Source organism: Rhineura floridana, chromosome 16, assembly GCF_030035675.1.
Source record: "Rhineura floridana isolate rRhiFlo1 chromosome 16, rRhiFlo1.hap2, whole genome shotgun sequence".
In the NCBI taxonomy this organism is placed as follows: domain Eukaryota; kingdom Metazoa; phylum Chordata; class Lepidosauria; order Squamata; family Rhineuridae; genus Rhineura; species Rhineura floridana.
In genome coordinates, this window is record NC_084495.1 from 35907533 (window position 1) to 35929592 (window position 22060).

Sequence of the window (22060 nt, forward strand, 5' to 3'; positions counted from 1 at the left end):
TCTCCAGCCCTCTATTAAAGGTGTCAGCTGACCGGACCTTCTGACAGTGAAGCAAAACTCTGGATCTGTGTGGGAGGTGCATATGGAAATGATGGGCTGAGCAAGCTCTTATTTCACTTCCCCACCTCCCCACCCCCTGGATTTCTGGGTCCACTCCAAACCAAGGCAAAATCTCTCTGAATCCCAGTCAGTTGCAGACAGTTTACCAAAGCCATGCAATCTCATTTTGTCTAGTTTTGCTCACATGGTGGGATAGAGAGGGAAGGGTTTGCCTGTTTTGGAAAGCAGAGAAACACAAGTTCTATGTGTTTGCCTTTTAAAAATACAAATACAAATGATGAAGATGAAAAGTGTCCTTTGCAAAAGGGATGTGATTGCTCTAAAAGTGGCTAGCAGTGTATTTTACCAGTTTTGGCTGGTAAGACAGCAGCAGCCATTTCTGCACTGGGATAATCTGACCACAGTCGTCTATGCACTGGTAACCTCCTGGCTGGATTACTGCAATGTGCTCTAAGTGGGGCTGCCCTAGAGGTTGTGAGGAAGGGCCGGATATAAACAAACAGATAAACAAATGGATAAAAATAGAATGCGTGGATAGAGTTTGACACACACAGAGAGAATCTGATTTTGAAAAGTCTGCAGAAAAATTCCCTTCTCACACACTGATCAGTGCCCATTAAGACAGACAAAAATGAGTGGAATGGCGGGCAGTTGGACTGAAGTGGATGAATAGATGGAGGAACTGATAGCAATCTTGGAAAGAGGGACAGAAGGCAACAGGATGGACAGAAACTGAAGCTCATTGCTGAATGACTCAGTGCTCCCCTGCTGCCTCTTGCCCTTTCTCAGGATCAGGTGTAGCTTCTCTCTGGCTTTTTGATGGGAGAACTCTGTGTGCTCTTTTATTGGCTCAGTGGCAGAGCGCCTGCTTTGCAAACAGGTCTCAGGCTCATTCCCCGGGTAGGGCTGGGAGAGACCTCCTTGGAAGCCCCTGGGGAGCCACTGCTCTGATTCAGTGGGGGTATCCCACACGCTGCACTCCACCAGTGTGCCGTCTGTATATCTGAAATAGCTGAGCTGTGCCAATCAACCAGGGCCACCCTCTTCCCCACCAACACAGGTAGATGCCTACAGCTTGGAGAGTGTAAGGTGTGAACAAGGCGAAAGTGGCACACCCAGCAAAGCCTCTTTCCTTTTGTGCAACGTGAACTCTGAAACCTTCAAGGGGCGCAGCTAGAGAGGGGCCAGGTGAGAGGGATGCTTCGTGGGCGGAGAGGAGAGGGGACCGGTAGGATTGCTGCAGGGAAGGAAGAGAGTGGCAGAGGGGAGAGGCTTCTTCACACGTTCGACCCACCAGCAGGCCCCAGCTGCCTCTACACCCGCACACGTGTTTGTGGGACAGAGCCGCGGGCGGGCTGGTTTGTACAGCTCAGCTCCTGTGGACCCGGCGACAGGGACTGCAGCCTGGTTGAATGTAACGTGTGAAGAGGGGAAACGGAGGTTGAGTGAAGGCAGCACAGAGGGTCACGTGGAGGAATGGATCCACCGGGCGGGCAGGCGGGAGGGATGGGAAGGGGGGGCTGTCTGTCCTGAGTCTGAGACCCGTCGAGCCTCCAGACCGGAGGGGGGAAGAGGCGGGCCCTTTGCTCCTTTGACTCCTCCCCGTCCCGCCTGCCCCCCCTCTCTCTCTGGGGCCGGGCGGGGCGAGGCGGGAGCTGCGGCCGCCCCGCTCGTCTCTCTCCTCCCTCCCGGCTCCACCTGGCAACAGGTCTTTCCCGGGGCGGAGGGGGAGGAGGAGAGCAGAATGGGCCGGGCCGGCTGCTCGTCCCATAAAGGCTGCCCCGACGGCGAAAGGGCAGCAGCGGGCAGTCGGCGAGGGAGACACCTGGAAGAAACGCGCTGAGAACGATGGGGTGGCTCACACTGCCGGCTTTCTTGCGCTGCGGCGACAAGCAGGTGAGCCGCCCCGCGACGGGACGGGACGGGAGCCCGAGCGGCCTGGCGGGGTTCCCTGCCGGGCGATGGGCGAGAGAAGCCGCGAGGGCGCTTGCTGCGGCGGCCCCTGCCGGGATGCCAACAGAGGTGCCACAGGTGTCCGCCGCTCCGCGCCAGGAGGGGCCGGAGGGGGTTGAGGAGAGGGACACCTGTTGGCAGGACTCCCCCCCCCACGAAACTGTGCTGCTTCGATTGGAAAATCCACTCTCCCACTAAGTAACGTGGGGGGGAGCCTTTGGAAGCGCTCTCTGTGGCTTCTCCATCAAATGCCGTCGAAATTTAGATTGTATGCTCCTCGCAGCAGAGATCTGTCGTTGCTGCTGCTGCTTGAATGCCTGTAGCCCTTTTCAGAATGCAAAGGGACAGGTCTCTGCTCCAAGAAGTCGACTTGCCTACCTGCCTGGGCGTTTGCGGGATGCAAATCCCTTCAGCTTCATCACTTAGCTTAGTATTACTACGTTCAGGGGCGTCTGTGGAGGCGACTTTCAGGATGGCGTTCGTTTTATCTGCGCCTGTTTCGCGGAAAGTTTTTGTTTTCACCTCCCCGCTGTCGGGTTTTGTAACTGGCCCTGAGAGCGGCGCATAAAGAAAGAAAGGAAAGTCTAAACCAGGGCGAGAACAGACGCCGGGGAGGGAAACTGAGGCAGAAGCAGAAGGAGAGGAGGGGCGGGGGGAGACAGAATATGCTTGCCTTTCCAGGACAAGTCCTGAGGTTTAGACCCAACAGCTTTTGACCAGCTGTGGAACAGCCAAGCCGGCTGTTGGTGGCGTGGCTGTTCCAGTGAGTCTGGACGGCTAGGGGGCGGCGCTCTGGCAGCGGTGGGCAGGAGCGCAGGAGAGGGGAAAGGGTGAGCCCTCGCAGAAATGGGAAAGTCGGGACCGGAGTGGATGGCGAAGGCGTGCGGTGGGCTACCGTCGAGGCGCCCGAGGCCTTTTCCTCGGCCCTTGGGAGACACCAGCAGCGGCCACGGAGGCTACCGTCCAGGCCAGCGCGTTGGGCCTTTGCGAATTGCCTCACTTCCCTCGCTGATCTTCGCCTAAGCTGCGGTTGACTCTTTCCGGGGATGGTTAAGACGTGCAAGAAGAGGCTGGTGCTTAATTCCCCGATGGCCACCCAGGTGCACGTCGGGGAAGCTCCTTGTGCCTCAGATGCGTTGTGCCTCTCGTGGGTCTTGGAATGATGACTACGGAAAGCTTTCCCAGGGAATGACTGCCTTGTTCACAGTGCCGTTGGCTCGGGGCCTTTCCGATCGCTCAAGCGGAGTCTCCTGCTTTTAATGGCTGCAGTGTTTTGATTGCATTGTGCATCTGAAATATGGACAGGTTTAGCTGAGTCTTGGTGTGACCTGGTTTTTCTGTTTTGCAAACCGGCTAGAAGCCTATTCTTTGCATTAAGTGGTATCTAAATTTATATTAATTAATGAATATTAATGGCTTGTACCCAGCTTAGTTTTGTTTAAGAGGAGACACATTGAAATTAATAGATCTCAGTCAGTCATATTCATTCATTTCAACGGGTCTACTCTGAATAGGACTAGTATTGAATACAACCCAATATGATTAATTAATATTAAATAATAATAATAATAATAGTTGCATTTTGTGTTATTTGCTGTGTACATACCATATACTTAAAGCATTCAAAGCACATCTTTTTCTCCCAAGGAATCCCGGGAACTGTAGTTTCTTAAGGGTGACGGCACCTGTAGCACTGTGAGGAGTCCACTACACTTCCCAGGATTCTTTGGGAGCTGGCAGTGTGCTCTGAATGTGTGGTAAAGGTATGGTGTGTATGCAGCCGTTGCATCTCTCACTCTTTTGGGCCGCCTTGAATATTCTTTTGTGGACAGAACGGCAGAGCGCAAATGTTGTAATATAAACACATGACTGAACCTACCCCTGGTATCTTCCTCCCCAAAGGAATTCACATTGTCTACTGAGAAAATTGCCGATAAAGATGAAGAGAATTCTGAGCGAGGAAACTGGTCAAGCAAATCAGACTACCTCCTCTCGATGGTTGGCTATGCTGTGGGCCTGGGGAATGTGTGGCGCTTTCCATACTTGACCTATCAGAATGGAGGAGGTAAGTGTATCCCCTTTGCTTCCTGTGACAGTTAGCAGCAATGAGGGCTTCCTGAGAGGAGGAAGCGGAGAAGTGCCTGAGTATTGCATTGTTGCACTGAGTATTGCATGCAGGCTGACAAACAACTACTTACCCAATCACCTAGGGTGAGTTGTAAGTGTCTTTAGGTGACCAGCCAAGGAAATTTTTACCTCTCATCCACTCCTTAGGACACAAATGACACTAACGTAGCAAGTTAGAAATAAATTATGTGGGCTCTTAATTTCATGCACTTGTTTGGTTGCCTGTAAATTTGCAAACATTTGCTTATTCCATTCTGCGTCATTTCTTCTGCTTTCATTAGTCATCATAGGGAGGAACAATAAGCCTTGCAGGTAACTGCAGACTCCTCACCCCTCACCACCACCACCTTGAAAATCCCACTGGGCCCTCACTAGCTTTAGGACCTTTGCCAGACACCTTTTCCAAACAGTGGAGCTTCTCCTGTTGTTCTACTGATATCTGATGCAAGAGCAGCCAGTGTGGTGCCCTCCAGATGTTGAGGGACTCCAATTCCCATCAGCTCCAGCCAGCGTGGCCAAAGGTCAGGAATGATGGGAGTTGAAGTCCAGTCACATCTGCAGGGTGCCATGATGGTGACCTGTGATCTAATGCTTTACTTTCCTCACATTTGCAGAGAAGGGTGGGATACACAAAGACCTCCTCTTGGGCAAATTCCCATTGGATTGTATCAAATGCTAGTCTTACTCAGAGTAGACCCATTGAACTTAATGAACCCAAGACGGCCGTGTTCATTAGGTTGTATCCAACTAAATCCTATTCAGGGTAAACCAGCTGAAATGAGTGGGCATGACTACCTTAGTTGCATTAACTTCAGTGGGTCTACTCTGACTAGGACTAGCACTGGATGCAACCCATCCCTCCTGCCTCTTGCGGCTTTCTTTCCATGTCACGCAGGTAGTGGGTTGATGCTGAAACCAGGGAGGGGAAACCAGCAGCCTTCCAGATGTTGCTGGACTACAGCCCCCATCACTTCTGACCATTGGTCGTGCAGGCTGGGAGCTGGTGGCCAACCATATCTGAAGGGCCACAGGTCCCTCCCTCGCCCCTGCAGTAAGCCACTGAGTCAGGAAAGGAATGGGTAGGATTACTTGCAAAAACCGCTGCATCAGTGCAGCATGACAGAGTTGGGTTGCTCAAAGCTGACTGACAACCATGTGCCAGTGTGATCCTCTGCCATGGCTGCTATTGCTAGATGTGCGGTCAGGCTAGTAAGCACACCTGGGCACCCTCCAGACGTCTCCAGCTGGAAAAGACAATGCTGGGACTGATGGAAAGCTTGTTCTTCTCCGGCAAGGTGGTCCTTACAGTCCACAGCACCTTTCGCCACCCTGGTGCTCTCCAGATATTTTGGACTCCAACTCCCAGTTGTGCTGGCGAGAGGTGATGAGAGTTGGAGTCCCACAACTTCTTGAAGCCACCCGGATGGCCAAGGCTGTCCTGTAGGGAGACTTTGGGGAGTGTGGCATCTCTCCCTCGGTGAGATGCCCCTCCGTCAGCGCTGAGGCTGCAGCCTGCAAGCAACACCACTCGTTGTCTGGAGAGCCTTTGGGACTCTCTGAGCTTTAAGGGGGAAGCTCTGCTAATGATCTGCTGCTCAGCAAATGACTTATGTGTTCCTTTCTCCCTTTTTCTGGATTGCTTGGCTTTATTCATTGTTTTGATTTGAAATTGGAGATCTTTTTGTGTTACTGATTGCTCACAAAGTGGAATGAAAAAGTAACATCCGTGCCAGCAAAACTGTTGTGCAGGATCATTTGGGAGCAAAGCATGGCCAGAATGACTCATGCATGTGTCCTAAACACCTTTCCACGACCACCCAACCATCTCACTGGCATGCTACACTGAAGAAAGCAGCAGAGGGGGTGGGATTGCAACGGACAGATGGAGCAGTGGCAGATCATCTGCTTTGCATGCAGAAGGTCCCAGGTTCAATCCCTGGCATCTCCAGGTAGGGCTGGGAGAGACCCCTGTCTGAAACCTTGGAGAGCTGCTGCCAGTCAGTGCCAACGATACTGAGCTAGATGGAGCAATGGGAAAGGGAGAGCCTTTGCTTTCGCTGCAAAAGTTCCCAGGCTCCAGGTGGGGCTGGGAATGTCTCCTGTATCAAACCCTGCTGCCGATCGGTGTAGACAGTACTGAGCTAGATGGGTCTGACGCAGTACAAGGCTGCTTCCTCGACAGGTCCCAGGTTTCACCCTGGCTGCATGCCTTTCCAGATGGACATGTTGGTTAAACTTCAGTTATTATGTGCCTTAACTGTATCCAGTTACATCCACATTGGGGAGCCAACTCTAAACCTGTCGGGCTGCTCACGGTGGTGCCAAGTCCTGCAGGCATGAGACTATGCAAAGCTTTGAGCAACATCCACCAGCAGAGCTGTGCTGGCTGGGGATTTTTTAGAGCTCCAGTCGGAAACATCTGCAGGGCACCAGATTGAAGAATCCTGGTTTATTCTGCAGAAGTTGGGGCAATGGGTGGGATTCAGTGCTAATCCTCCTCAGAGTAGACCCGTTGCAATTAACAGGTTCATTAACTTCAGTGGGTCTACTCTGAGGAGGACGTAGCTGAATCCAACCCAATGTTGTGCCAACAGAATGCAACCCAATTGCCAATTCTTCCTCTCTGTGCCCATCACAACCACGGGCTGTTAATCTCTTTGTTTCCCAGTGTGTTTGTGAAGCGCAGTCTGTTGTTACCATTGCACACACACGCACACCGATGGAGGGTGGTGGTTTGAATGCTCATGTTGTGCTTTTGCTCTCTTGGCAGGAGCTTTCCTGATACCTTACACCATCATGCTGGCCCTGGCTGGCCTGCCATTGTTCTTCCTGGAATGCTCCCTCGGGCAGTTTGCCAGCTTAGGACCCATTTCAGTTTGGAGGATTCTACCCCTTTTACAAGGTCGGCATTGTTACCCTTCCCATATTGATTTCCACTGGGCTGCGATGAAAGGGGTGGGGAATGTGAAATATGATGTGTGGGGGTGTGAATGAACCTCCTGAGGAGGTGTCTGTTTGCAGCTCTCTAATGTAGAATCCAGCAGCTAGTGTAGCCCAGTGGGGAGGAGAGCCTGGCTGGGAGTCCAGAGTCTGTGAGTTCAATCCCCGCTCACGTCTCCTGGGCGTCAAGAGCCAGCTAAAGATCACCCCCACAGTGAGTGGCTCAGGGGTCACGTGCCCTCCCACCTGTGCAGCCGTGGGCAAGCGGCATAGTCCCAAGGAGCCCAGTTGCCCCCCAGCTGGCAGTTGCGGACAAGGAAGGGGCTGGCTTGTGCAGCTGTGGCAAGCTGAGCAGGCCCTAGCCAGCTGGGGAGGACTAGCCTCAGAGGGAGGCAATGGGAAACCCCCTCTGAATACTGCTTACCATGAAAACCCTATTCGTAGGGTAGCCATAAGTCAGGATCGACTTGAAGGCAGTCCATTTCCATTTTTCAATGTAGAATCCAGGACAGCATGCACACTGTTTTACTTTTTCTATAAAAATTTATTTATATGCCACTCTCTCATGACACAGCAGGGCAGCGTACAGCACTATGAAAACCGCACTAAAAGCAGTACAGAATAATCATTAAAATGACTGGCTAGTGGCTACTCAGCAAATTTTCAGTGTTTTGCATTTTTCAAAACTCACAGAACCAGATGAGGAAAAAAATCCCACCCACTATTGGACTACAGCAGTTGGCTAATTGTTTTGGTCCAAAGGCCCACATTCCTCTTTGGCCAGCCCTTTTTTGGGGGGTGCACTAGCTATGGGTATGTGGCCACCCCACAATCTTACTCCCCCACACACACATGCATGGATCCCTGCCAACTCTACCTTCTCTAGACAGCCATGGGGAGAACATGTGGGCAGGCTTTGAAAACACAATGAGATTTTTATTCCAGATCAACGTCATCTAGAACTTAGATTGGATCTGTCAGATTTTACCCTGTTTGCCTGCCTTGTGGCTTATTGGGAAAGTGGGGGAGTTCGCGAGATTGAGTGTTAAGATGTTTTTTATAATAATAGCAGACCGGGACATCCATCACTTCTTGAAAGAAGTCATTGAGTGGAATATATGATCCCCGGGGTTAATGCATAATCTCCACAAGGCATCTTTCTGGGGAAACCTCAGGCCTAGGGGCCAAATGTAGCCCTCCAGGCTTCCCTGTCTGGCCCTTGAGACTCTCCTCAGGCCACGCCCTCTCTCCCAAGGACACACCCCTTACCAGCCCTGCTTTGCATTCTCCTTAACGTTCTTGCCTGGCTGCAGTGTGTCCTTGGGTTCTGACAGCGCTTCTTCCGTGCCTGGGTGGAGGATAAAGAGAGGTGTGTGTAGAAACTAGCCTACTGTACAAAGTTAAAATCTAGACTTGTTGCTCTACCCATTTTTGCCTCTGCTCTGCCCCCACCCACCACTGGCATGGGGCCCCCAGAAGGTTGCCTAGAAGGGAATGCTGCCCTCAGGCTGAAGAACTTGCTCTAGAAAGTGCTTTGGGCTATATGAAACATCATTTCAGCCAGAAGATTTGGGAAAGGAGAAGGAAAGCAGCCCAGGCACTTGTGAGCAGGACAGGTCCCTGGGAGCCTTGTTTCCTTCCAATTTACTCTCCAGTGAGTCTGTTAAATAATTGGGGAACAGGTGTAATGGACAGGAAAAGGCCACAGGTCAGCGGTAGGCCATCTGCCTTGCATGCAGAAGGTCCTGGATTCAAGTCCCGGCATCTCCAAGTACGGCAGGGATACACTCCTGCCTCGAACCCTGCAGAGACACTGCCAGTCAGAGTAGGCAATGCTTTGAAAGATGGACCCAGGGTATGACTCAGTATAAAGCAGCATCCTATGGCCAATGACTTGAGAAACCCTCTTCCTCTTCTTGTAACGAGATGCCTCCTCTTTTTCTCCCTAGGAGTGGGAGTCACAATGGTGATCATCTCGACATTTGTGACCATTTATTACAACGTCATCATTGGCTACAGCCTCTATTACTTATTTGCCTCCTTCCAAAGCAAGCTCCCTTGGTCAGAATGCGACCCAGAGTGGGCCAACGATATTTGCAGTAAGACGCCACTAGGTAAGCCCTCTCTTTCGAGCCTGGCCAATCGTCCTCGGTCATGTTTTGTCTTATCTACCGTTAACTGGAGTGTGGCCAAATACATCTCGTAGTTGTCAAACTGTGATTTATTTGGAGTCTTCTAAGAACTGGGTTAGTATGACGTGTTTTTCCGTTCTCCCAAATGCTGCCTCAGTATTTAAGAGCCATATTGCAAGAGGCCATCACACTCCGGGGGACCAAGAAGCAGGGCAGGGGCTATGCAAATTAAAGGGTGTATCCGTGGAAATGAGGACATGGAGCTATGCACATAGGAGCAAGCTTGGTTATGAGTGGCTGGGGCCTTTGTGGGCAAAGAGCACATTTAGGCCCTGCTGCTAATAGTGTTTCCTAAATCAGTATTGATTGGCAGTGCAGTGCAGTGATACTTCATCCAATCATAGAATCGTAGAGGTGGAAGGGGCCTATAAGGCCATCGAGTCCAACCCCGTGCTCAATGCAGGGATCCAGTTTAAAGTATCTCCGACAGGTGGTTGTCCAGCTGCCTCTTAGATGCCTCCAGTGTTGGAGATCCCACCACCTCCCTAAGTAATTGGTTCCGTTGTCTAACTCAGTGGTTCTTAACCTTGCATTTCCAAAATATGCTCTCGCACCCCTTGAAAAAATACTGTTCATTTTTTATTTTAATTCCAAAATCTTTGGTTGTATAGTTAATTTTATGCTTCTATTTAAATGAATTTTTAAAATTTCTTGAACAACACCTCACACCTCTAGAAAAAGTGTCTCACACCCCCAGGGGTGTGTGCATCCCAAGTTAAGAACCACTGGTCTAACTGCTCTAACAGTTAGGGCATTTTTCCTGGTGTTCAGTTGAAATCTGGCTTCTTGTAACTTGAGCCATTATTCCATGTCCTGGGATGATTGAGAAGAGATCTCAGGCCTCCTCTGTGTGACAACCTTTCAAATACTTGAAGAGTGCTATCCTATCACCCCTTAGTCTTCTCTTCTCAAGACTAAACATGCCCAGTTCTTTCAGTCTCTCATAGGGGTTCATTTCCAGTCCCCTGATCATCCTTGTTGCCCTCTTCTGAACCAGATTCTCTGCATCCTTCTTAAAGTGCGGTGTCCAGAACTGGGTGCAGTATTTAAGAGGAGGCCTAAACAATGCTGAATAGAGGGGAACTAATACTTCATGCAATTTGGAAACTATGCTTCTGTTAATGCAGCATAAAATAGCATTTGCCTTGTTTACAGCCACGTCACACTGTTGGCTCATAATTTACCTAAACTCCCATCACCAGAATTGCTGCGGCTTACTGGGAGGGAGCAGAAAAGGAGTAAGGCGGCAGCAAGGTTGGTGCAGTGCAAATGGAGTGACAGAACCAATGTGGCACTCCCAGTGGTGTATTTGCACCACACAGACCTTACTGCTGTCCCTCCCAGTAAGCCACAGCAATGGGAGGTCAGCTAAGCACCACCACCCTGCCTTGCCCTCCCAGCCTCTGCTGCTCTAAGATCATCCTTTTTGCCCATTCGCTCCTGTGGGGAAAAGGAGTGTTTGCTTCCATGCTCAGCTCCTTACGTTCATTTGCAACTTTCCCCATCTCTGTGTAATGGATGTGCAAATGAGCATTGATAGAACACTGAGAAAGAGCAACCGTGATGTAGCCATATATATATGATGCATCACAATTCATTTTGCGTGAATTGTATATACGTCCATGTATGGTGGTAAAACACCACACCAAAGGATTCTTGATGCAGCTGGATGCACAATCGCATTGAGCTTGCTTTCTTACAGTGTTTTAGCCAATGTGCACAAGTGTGGATGCACACTGGCAGTGCATCAGTGGGAAAAAATGTGTTTGCTGCCTTAAAAGTAACTCATTCATTCCGCAGTTTTGCATAATGATGTCTTCTTCTCTTTCAGTGCTTGCATGCAATGTCACATCAGAAGATGGCACTATTATTCCTACCAATTACTCTTGGGTCAAGAATCACAACCTCACGTGCATCAATGGCAGCAAGGTGTTTGCAAACACCCAGGTTCCCAGCGAACAATACTGGAAGTGAGTCCCAGATTTGTTGCTCGCCCAGTTGCAATGTGCTTTGCAGTTTTTATTGGGGTTGCCCTCAGAAGGGGGAAGGCTGTTGCATGCAGAAGGGACTCAGATTTAACCCCAGCATCCCTAGGGTAGGGCTGGGAATAACTCTCGGTCAGTGGAGAGCAGGGATGGAAAGATCTTCAATCCCAGTTCTCTCAGTTTCTCATTCTTCCAATCTTGAATTCACTTCTCAACCTTTCCACAGCAATTTGCAAATTTTTAAGGAAAAAATCCTCATGAAAATTCTCCAGCATTTTAGTGTGAATTTCTTCTAATAAACACATTTTTGTAGGCAGTTTTGACTAATGTACACATTTTTGCAAGCCCTCATCATATAATGCATTTTTATATATTGCTTCCACTCATATCATTTCTATGCATACTTCCCCCTAACATATACATTTTTGTATACACTGTTGGGCTGGTGAACTGCATTGCAAAATTCAAATAACTGCAAATTTCAAAGGATGTCTGTGTTTCGGTTCTCATGCTGTTTCAGAAAGTGTGAACTTGACAGATTCAGTTTGAAATGTGAACTGAATCAACATTCTCACCCATCCCTGGTGTACAGCAACCTTCACCAACCTGGTGCCCTCCAGATGTTTTGGATTACAACTCCCATCAACCACAGACAGTAGAGCCAATGGTCAGGGATGGTGAGAGTTGTAGTCCAAAAGATCTGGAGACCACCAAGTGGATAAAGCTCGTGTGTACAGTACCCAGCTAGGTGGCCCAATGGTCTGATTCAGTTTAAGGCAGCTTCCTATGTTCCTTAGAACAATGGTATTGCAAGGTAGGGCTCTATTGCTCCCATTTACAGATGGGAACTGAGGCCACACTGGGCTTTGTACAAGAGAAAGGTCTTCCACATCCAAATTGACCACCAACCTCTATAATCCACCTCTATAATTCCTTGAGACCACGTATGTGAGCCTCCACAGCAACTTGTAGAGAAGGAAGAAGTATCCTTGTTCTGTCATTAATTACCTGCCTATTATACTACTACTACTACTACTAATAATAATAATGTGGAGCAATTTAACATCACAGGCGGCCACATGTGTTAGGGAGTGCTGTCTCCCATCCAAGGCTTCCTGAACCTTTGGCCCTCCAGACATTACTGAACTACAACTCCCATCATCCCTGGCCATTATTTGCCATGCTTGTTGGGGTTGATGGGACTTGTAGTTCAGCAACATCTGGAGGGCAAGGGTTCCTTACTCCTGATTAAGGATTGCCTGCAAAGACACCTGGACATGATTAATTTGCAGGCGTGTGGTCTGCCCTGTCACTCTTCTGTGCATGGGTTGTGGCACGTTTGCCTGGTGATTAATAAAGCTCTGTCAGGGTGTGCGACATGTAAAGCAACATGGTACACACAATCAAAGAGAGAGAGAGAGAGACTGATGCTTGTTTGCCTTCAGAAACGTGGGATGTGTCACTATTGCCCCTGAAGGACCAGGTCCACAGCCTCGGGGTTGTTCTTGATTCCAAGCTGTCCATGGAGGCTCAGATTTCGGCAGTGAGCCGGGCAGCTTGGTATAAACTACACCTCATACGGAGGTTGAAACCCTACCTTCCTATTCATCAGCTCCCACTGGTGGTACATGCCCTGGTTACCTCTCGTTTAGACTACTGCAATGCGCTCTACGTGGGGTTACCCTTGAAAACGGTCTGGAAACTACAACTGGTGCAGAATGCGGCGGCACGCCTGCTTACAAACAGCTGCCGCCGTGATCACATCACGCCGGTGTTATTTCATCTACATTGGCTTCCAGTTGTTTTCCGGGCCCAATTCAAGGTGTTGGTCTTAACCTTTAAATCCCTATACGGTCTCGGCCCAGTTTACCTGAAGGAGCACCTCCAGTACCACCAACTAAGCCGCCCGACCAGATCAGCCACACAGGGCCTTCTCTCCGTCCCACCAACGAAAACAGCTAGGTTGGTGGGGACTAGAGAGAGGGCATTCTCAGTGGCAGCCCCCACTCTCTGGAACTCCCTCCCGTTCGATCTTCGCCATGCCCCTTCCCTAGATACATTTCACCGAGCCTTAAAAACATGGCTCTTTGGACAGGCCTTTGGGGTCCCCAGGGTGGGCTAATTTCTTTATATTGTTTTAAAATTGTCTATTGATGGCCCTGTACTGCCGCTTTTTAAAATGGTTATTGTTGACTGCGCTGTATTTTATTATGTATTGTGTTGTACGTCGCCTAGAGTGGTTTCGGCCAGATAGGCGACTCAAAAATTAAATTTATTATTATTATTATTATTATTATTATTATTATTATTATTATTGTCCTGGCAACTTTGCAGGTTGCAGGTGGGACTTTGCAGGACCCATGAGCTGAGCCTCAAAATTCTGAGGCCAAAACCGGTGTCCTGGGCCAGGAGGAAACACTGGCAAGCTGGATCATGGCTGGGTTTGGGCATGGTGTACAGCCAAGTCCAGATTAAACTAGCATTTGTGGTCAGGGCAACTCTTGATGGATCAAAACCAGACAGGTTCAAAACCTGTTTGGCCAGCACTCAAAGCCAGCCCTGGGTGAAATAAAAGGTCCCAAGCCGTGCTGGCATCTCCCGGCTTTTGGGGAGCCCCTTTTGGAAGCTATGCAGATGCCTCGTTTAAAGCCCACCATTTTGCCCCACTGTCATGACTGCAGCTGTCCCTTCTAGGTGGCATCTTTGCTGACACTTCCTCTGCCTTTCTCCTCCCTCAGCAAAAAGGTCCTTCAGCGCACGGAGGGGTTGAATGACACCGGGGAGATTGTGTGGTACCTCGCCCTCTGCCTCCTCCTTTCCTGGCTGATCGTGGCAGTGGCCTTGTTCAAAGGAATCAAGTCTTCAGGAAAGGTACATTGAACTGGACGATGCTGGCTTGTCAGCAGCAATACCAGCCTCCCTGGTGTGAGGGAGGGGCTTCAGTCCACCAGGTTTGCCCTCCCACCCCTTGATCAGCCGGTGCTGTAATGGGATGCAAACATTGATGGGGACAGGCCATGGCTCAGTGGTTAGAGGATCTGCCTTGCATGCAGAAGGTCCCAGGTAGGGCTGGGAGAAACTCCCGTCCCAACCCCTGGAGAGCCACTGCCAACTAGTGTAGACCAGCCTTTCCCAACTAGTGGGCCACCAGATGTTGCTGGACCACAACTCCCATCAGCCTCAGCCAGCATTGCCAATGGTCAGGAAAGATGGGAATTGTGGTCCAACAACATCTGGTGGCCCACTAGTTGGGAAAGGCTGGTATAGACAGTACTGAGCAAGATGGGCCAATGGTCTAACTCAATATAAGGCAGCTTCCTGTTTGATTCAGCCCTTTGTTCAGAACAAGGAGGACTAGAATCTTACTTTATGTTTTGGAGGACTGTAGATTTATTTTATTTATTACATTTATATACTGCCTCATAGCCGAAGGTCTCTGGGTGGTTTACAGCAATTTAAAAAAATTAAAACAAATATACAAATTTTAAAACACAAAAACAATTTAAAAACACAATTTAAAAAAAATTAAAAACAATTTAAAAACACATGCTAAAATGCATGCTAAAAAGATCAGTGGTAGTGTATCTTCTTTGCATGCTGAAAGGTCCCGGGTCCAATTCCCACTCACATCTCCAGGCAGGGCTGGGAAGGACTTCTGCCTGAAATCTGGATGGCTGCTGTCAGTCAGTGCAGACGATACCCAGCTAGGTGGACCAGTGGTCTGCCTTGGTATAAAACAGCATCCTATGTAAGAGAGGTCAGGACCACTCTAGAAGATTCAGATCACGCCGGATGATTCAAGCACTCTGAACTGTGTTCATGCACATTCCAAACAAGAATAGGACAGGCAAGAGCTGCTTCCTGGCTCTCAGAGACACATAAGCTGCATGACTGCCTGCAGGTCTTTTCAGTCAGTGGCAATGTCAAGACTGCCACCTTGTTCCAGAGGACCATTTCCTGCCTGTCCCCTGGGGGGGGGGAATAAAAAGCCCCTTGAAGAAGTTTTGCAAGAGAGCAGGCAATTCCCCTGAGTCGAGAGAGAGAGGGAAAGAGAGAGAGAGAGAGAGAGGACAGCTGTCTGCACATGACTTTTGGCAAATGGTGACAGTGAAACCACAGGAGGGCCTGTTTGACAGAAGAACCAGCCCAACTGGCTCCGTGGCATCCAGGAGAGCACAATGATTATCCTAAGTGCCAAGCTGAGAGGCTGACTCCCTGCCTGATCCAGCTCCTTGGAATGTTTGGTTGGGGCGGTTCCACTAAAATTAGGGGTTAATGCGCTTGGTGTGGCAACCTGGGTGCTCCCGCGAAGAGTCTCCGAAGCAATTCTGTGGCCCGTGTCAACAGACCATTTTGGTAGGAACAAATGGGTTGCTTTTCTCTATGCCACCCGAGACCTGATCCGGAGCTGATCCCGAGGGCAGGAGCAGAGATTTCTGTGGGATATCCCCAGTGGGAGTGTCTCTGCTCGCGCGTGCACTCACTCACACACATTTCAACTAGCCTACTTCGATGTATGAACATTGCAAAGGGTGCTGTTTTTCAGGGGTTAGGTAAAAGATTTGGCAGAACTGGAAGGATTAAGGGAGTGGCTGTCGCTCAAATGCAGAACACCTGCTTTGCATGCAGAAGGTCAACAAGGCTGCGTTCTGTAACAAAAAGGGTCTGGTAGTAGGTGACAGGGAAGACTCCTTCTCTGCCTGAGACTCTGGAGAGCCGCCACCAGTCAGAGCAGACAATCCTGGTTTTATGGAGGTGCCGCTGTTGTTTTAAACTGCTTCTATATTGATAATGTTTGAAAATTGTGTTCGTATATGTTTGATCTGTTTTTATACATGTTACTATCTTGTAAATAGCTCCGGGATACCTCAAGGGAAGTGATTCAAAACTGAAATAATGCGAAAGTGCTGGGTAACCAAGGCAGTCAGCCTGTCGGCGGCACAGGATTCCCCACCCCACCCTAAGCCGCTGTTGATTTTCCAAGAAAGCCCCCTTAGAATCATAGAATAGTAGAGTTGGAAGGGGCCTATAAGTCCATCAGGTCCAACCCCCTGCTCAATGCAGGAATCCAAGTCAAAGCATTCCCAACAGATGGCTGTCCAGCTGCCTCTTGAATGCCTCCAGTGTCAGAGAGCCCACTACCTCTCTAGGTCATTGGTTCCATTGTTGTATGGCTCTAACAGTTAGGAGGTTTTTCCAGATGTTCAGTCGAAATCTGGCTTCCTGCGTCTTGAGCCCATTATTCCGTGCCCTGCACTCTGGGACAATCGAGAAGAGATCCCAGCCCTCCTTCATCTAAGAATCAGTTCCATTCTGCTTCCATCATCTTCATCCTCCTCTGAAACCAACATCTGAGTCCTTCTTCCTTTTCTCACCATCACAGGTTGTTTACTTCACGGCCATCTTCCCGTACGTCATCCTGGTGATCTTGCTGGTCCGAGGTGCCACTCTGGAAGGGGCTCGCGAGGGCATTGAGTATTACATTGGGTCCCAGTCTAATTTCACCAAGCTGACAGAGGCAGAGGTGAGCGTGGCAGATTGCATGGTTGGGCTAAGGGCAGCTTCTGTCAGACCTTACATACGAACAGGGAAGGGTTGTAGCTCAGTGGCAGAGTGTCTGTTTTGCATGCAGGTTCAGTCCCCAATGGCATCTCCAGGTTGAGCTTGGGAGGGACCCCTGTCTGAAACCTTGGAGAGCCTCTGCCAGTCAGTGCAGACAGTACTGAGCTAGATGAACCAATCCTCTGAGTCCATATAAGGCAGCTAGGGGTGGGAATTTTGATTCAGTTTGTATTTCAGGCCACATCTATCAAATACGCACTTTCTGAAGCAATATGGGAACTGAAATGTAGCCGTCGGTCGAAATTCGCACTCGTTAGAATTTTGTAATGCAGTTCACCAGCCAACTAATGTCTACCTCCCAAAATGTACATGTTAGTGGCAAGTGGGCATAAAAATGAGTAGAGGAGTAAAAAAGAACATACAGAAATGATGATTATATGATTATATGCCTGGCAAAAATGTGTACATTAAAACTACCTGGAAAAATGTGTTAAGTAGGAGAAATTCGCATTCAAACACTGGAGAATTTTCAATGGGATTTTTTTCAAAAAACCCCAAATTGCTGCAGATATGTGGAGAACTGAATTTAACATTCGAAAAGGGAGAAACTGAGAGAACTGAAATTGACAGGCATTTCCATCCCTAAAGGCAATTTCCTATGATGTTCCTAAGCGCTGCAGAGGAATGAGGTCCAAGTTATTCTCTTTTCACACTGTGAATAATAGGCAAAGCAGGGATTCATACATACCTCCCCACCCACCCTCAACACACACACACACACACACACACACACACACGTATACATCTTGATGTATGAGTTCCAGCGTGGTGTTCCAGCTCCACCACTTCCCAGTCTGAACATGGCAGAGATTGTGCAAAAAGTGCCTATATCTAATGTGCTCCATTGCTGGATGAAGAGAGGAGGGATACCATTATATTTTCAACATAAATATGAGCAGAGTGATGCCATGCATCCCCCAGCTTCCCCTCATTCCTCAGAGTTGTGGGTTCAGGTGCCCGGCAGAATGGCTCAGCCTTTTTTCAGTGGATGCCAAACCTCTGAAGATGGCAGAGACCACAACAGGGTTCGAGCAAGTGATGTTGTTCATTCAGTCCCCACCTCCCACAATGGGTGTTCTGAGAACAGCCTGAGGTTGATCAGGCTTCCACTGTGCGGCACATCACGAGGCAAGCTGGGAGTGTCGGTAACAGCAAGCCACAGAGCCTCACCCACTGTAATGACATCTTGGTGTGTTGGGCCATTGTGTGTGCGCATGTGTGACTGATGGGTAATGTTTCTGCAATGCTTTTTAAACGTAAACACCACACACAACTTTGGGGGCCACATTTGCTTCCAAGTTTGTGGGGAAACAAAACACAATTTGCAGTGACTGGTGCAGAAGGCCTATATCACGGGTAGCAACAAGGTCCCCCTCTAGATGTAGCTGGAGTCGAACTCCAGCTTGGCTAGTGGCTAGGGATGATGGGAGTTGTAGTCCATCACACCTGGAGGGCACCGCCTTGACCACCCCTGACTTATACACCGTGTAGGACAACCGTCAGTTTGATGCCCTGTAGATGTTTTAGACTACAACTCCCATCTGTCTCAGCCTTTGTCCCAACGTGTAATTTCAGAATATTTTTTGTCTATCTTGCAGGCTTGTTGCACACAAGAAAAAAAGCTATATAATATTGTGTTTTAAATTGTTTTTTAAAATATGTATTTTAAATTGTATTTGTTTTTAGTTATTGTAAACCGCCCAGAGAGCTTCGGCTATGGGGCGGTATACAAGTTTAATAAATAAATAAAAATAAATAAATAAGTATAAAAGCAAAGCATTATTGTAGTGTTATTATTTTCCACATGCATTTTGTGTGGAAAATAATACAATTACAATAATGCTTTGCTTTTATATAGCTTTTTTTCTCCTGTGCAACAAGCCTGCAAGGTAGACACACATGCATTTTGTGTGTGCGTGCAGCAGTTATTATGCAGACACACATACACACTGCTAGAGCTGTAGGGATTATACATCCAACAATATCTATTGTTTTCTCTTGCTCACTCTCTTTTTCAAGGTCTGGAAAGACGCTGCCACACAGATCTTCTTCTCTCTGTCTGTCGCATGGGGCGGGTTGGTCGCCCTCTCCTCCTACAATAAATTCAACAACAACTGTTATTCAGACGCCATCTTCGTCTGTGTGACAAATTGCCTCACCAGTGTCTTTGCTGGCTTTGCGATTTTCTCCATCTTGGGACACATGGCATTTGTGGCGGACAAGAAGGTCTCAGAAGTCGTCGATTCAGGTGGGCTGGACAAGGTCTGGTTACTCAGTGTACACACCACACGCATCTAAAGCACATGTAGACCACGTGATTTCCCCCAAAGTATTCTGGGAACTGTAGTCTGTTAAAGCCTTCTCAGTGGTGGCCCCCAAACTGTGGAATGACCTCCCTGACGAGGTGTGCCTGGTGCCAACACTGTTATCTTTTCGGCGCCAGGTCAAGACTTTCCTCTTCTCCCAGACATTTTAGCATGTGTTTTTAAATTGCTTTTTAAAAATGTGTTTTTAAAATTTGTATGCTTAAAATTAAATGCTTTCCCTTGCCTTCTCAACTCACACTTGTTTCTGCTCCATTGCAGGTTTTGACCTGGCATTTGTTGCCTATCCAGAGGCTCTTTCCAAACTCCCTGTTGCCCCCCTCTGGTCCTTCTTGTTCTTCTTCATGCTGCTGCTTTTGGGTCTCGATTCCCAGTTTGCTACTGTAGGTGAGTAGTGGTCCAAAACAAGCCCTTCCTACACTAGCTACTGTTCATTGCTATCTATGTACAAATCTCCAGGTTGGATTTGTGCCGGAGGTTCCCTCGGTACAAAGAGGAAAGTTATACACCAACCTGTCTAATTACAGCTGCGGAATTTAATAGTTAAGAGGTGTTCATAAAGTATTGTTTTTAAACCTATCTTCATAGGAAAACACCAGTAAAATCAACAGATGTTTTATTACAACAAATAGATGTAATAAAAGTATCAAGCAATATATAGAATTAAATTGCATGTCTGGAGGCTTGCCAAAGCAAAAAAGGTTAGGATTGCACTCTAAGTTAATAGGTTTTTAAATTTTCGAATCTACTGAAATGAATCCATGATTAATCAGGCAATGGATATCAAATAAAATTGTATGTAACTGGGTTGCTGTCTTGGACAGTCTTCTTGGAAAATGCCCCTTGAACACTCTCCAAATCCTTCCTCTCAATCAATTTATTTGCACTGGGAAGAAATCTTACCTGGGTGCCTGGCTGGTCAGTGACCGAAATAAATATTGATTTATTGATTGATTGATACCTGGGTGCCAATGCACATTAAATGAGTAGACATCTAGATATTTGGGATGATAACAGAAATCCATAGCATGAGAGCTCACTATGCCCTCTTTATCCTACAGAGACCATCACAACCACCATCCATGATATCTACCCCAAACTGATGAAGAAAATGAGGATCCCAGTGACCTTGGGCTTATGTGCGGTGCTGTTCCTCCTTGGGCTCATCTGTGTCACCCAGGTAGGAAGGACACTGATCCTTCTTTGCTCCCAAGAGAAGGAGTGATGCCTCTCAAAATGAGCGAGGCTTGAGTGGCTCCACCTTTGTCCTTGAAGTATTGGATCCTCAGGAGGATTAAATTTGAGAATTTCTTATCTCAGCAATGGGGTGGGGGGAATCACTATAGACTCCTCCAGATGATCTGTTTATTGTGAATTCATCCTGATTTGCATGCAGAAAGCTTACACGTAGGTAGGGATGGGATCCGCATTTTGGTGCTTGTTCAATTTTTGCTCCATTGAACTTCCTTCCGGTACCACTTCAAAAGGGATCAATGTTTGCTGTTTGCGATAAATACCAATTTGGTTTTTTTCCACAAAAATATAGATATTAATACTGATATCTTTAAAAATATTTTTCATAGATTTTTTGAGGAAAATATCAATATTGATATTGATATTTTGAGGGAAATATCAATATCAATATTGATATTAATATTAATATTTTGAGGCTATTTTTTTTTTAAAAAAATCTGCTTCAACTGTGGAAAACTGCTAGAAAAAACCCAATCCGCGAGGACAAGAAAAAGCGAATAAATAGGAAATTCAGTGTCAAACTTGAATTTTGTGAAATTCGAGCATATTCCTACATGTAGGGATAGAGGAAAAATTCAATTCAGTTCACATTTAATGGTGAATTTACTGAATTTACACGTTCCAAAACAATATGTGAACCGAAACATAGCCATCCTTCTGAATTCAGATTTCCCTGAATTTGGCAATACAGCCAAATAACGCTCACAAAATTGTATATACTAGGGTAAAATGTGCATTAAAATGCATATAAGTGAAAATAGCACAAGAAAATGCTCTGCAAAAATGTGTATATTAGGCAGTGTTGCATACAAACGTGTATTGTGGGAGATATTTATACTAAAATGCTGATGAAGTTTCATGTGGGCTTTAAAAAAATTGCAGACTGATGTGGGGAACTGAATTTAAGATTGAAAAGAAAGAGAAACTGAAATTGATATATTAGCCCATCCTTATTTACCCTCTGATTAGACTAAGTCTGGTCTTTACTGAAAATTCATCCTGATTTGCTTGTGGGGTGTTTTATAAAGTGAAAAGTGTAGGATGCTGCACAGATAATTAGCAGGAGCACGTATAATGTGGAGGAAGGATGGGGGAGAAATTCAATTCAATTTTCTTTTAAAGACAAACTGACTAAATTTGCACTTTCCAAAACAACATGTGGACTGAAACACAGCCATCCTTTAAAATTCACACTTCTCCAGATTTGACATGGAGTTCTCCAGCCAAACAAAAAACTGCACATATTAGGGTATAGTGTGCATTACAATGTATACATTAGGGTAAAGTATGCATTAAAATGCACATATAAATGAAAATAACATACAATAATGCATTATATCAGAGAAAATTGCTTTGCAACAATGTGTATGTTAGGGAAAACTGCATACAAAAATGTGTTTATTTGGAGAAATTTGCACTAAAATACTGATGGATTTTCATGAGGAAATTGCAAATTGCTGTAGAAATGTGCATAACGGAATTTACGATTGGAAAAATGAGAAACTGAGGGAACCAAAATGGGCAGGTCTCTCCATCCTTCGTCTGGAGACGATGCTGTGTGGACTGGAACTAAGCATTCTGCTTCGTTCTCTTCTGTTTCTAC

At 47.4% G+C, this 22060-nt stretch overlaps 1 protein-coding gene across 2 annotated transcripts in view; it reads left to right on the forward strand.

Annotated features, from left to right (window-relative positions):
- The window catches only part of SLC6A14 (solute carrier family 6 member 14), a 49306-nt gene that overhangs the window by 21483 nt on the left and 5763 nt on the right, over positions 1-22060 (forward strand). The window contains exons 1-10 of one of the 2 annotated variants that reach the window (XM_061598613.1): positions 1766-1956; positions 3916-4078; positions 6911-7042; positions 9030-9194; positions 11104-11242; positions 13996-14128; positions 16641-16781; positions 18899-19127; positions 19465-19590; positions 20265-20383. In XM_061598613.1, coding sequence (XP_061454597.1) covers positions 1909-1956; positions 3916-4078; positions 6911-7042; positions 9030-9194; positions 11104-11242; positions 13996-14128; positions 16641-16781; positions 18899-19127; positions 19465-19590; positions 20265-20383 — 1395 coding nt within the window. In that variant the 5' untranslated portion in view covers positions 1766-1908. Of the gene's footprint in view, positions 1-1765; positions 1957-3915; positions 4079-6910; positions 7043-9029; positions 9195-11103; positions 11243-13995; positions 14129-16640; positions 16782-18898; positions 19128-19464; positions 19591-20264; positions 20384-22060 lie in introns of those variants that run through there. The other variant, XM_061598612.1, reaches the window with a different exon arrangement.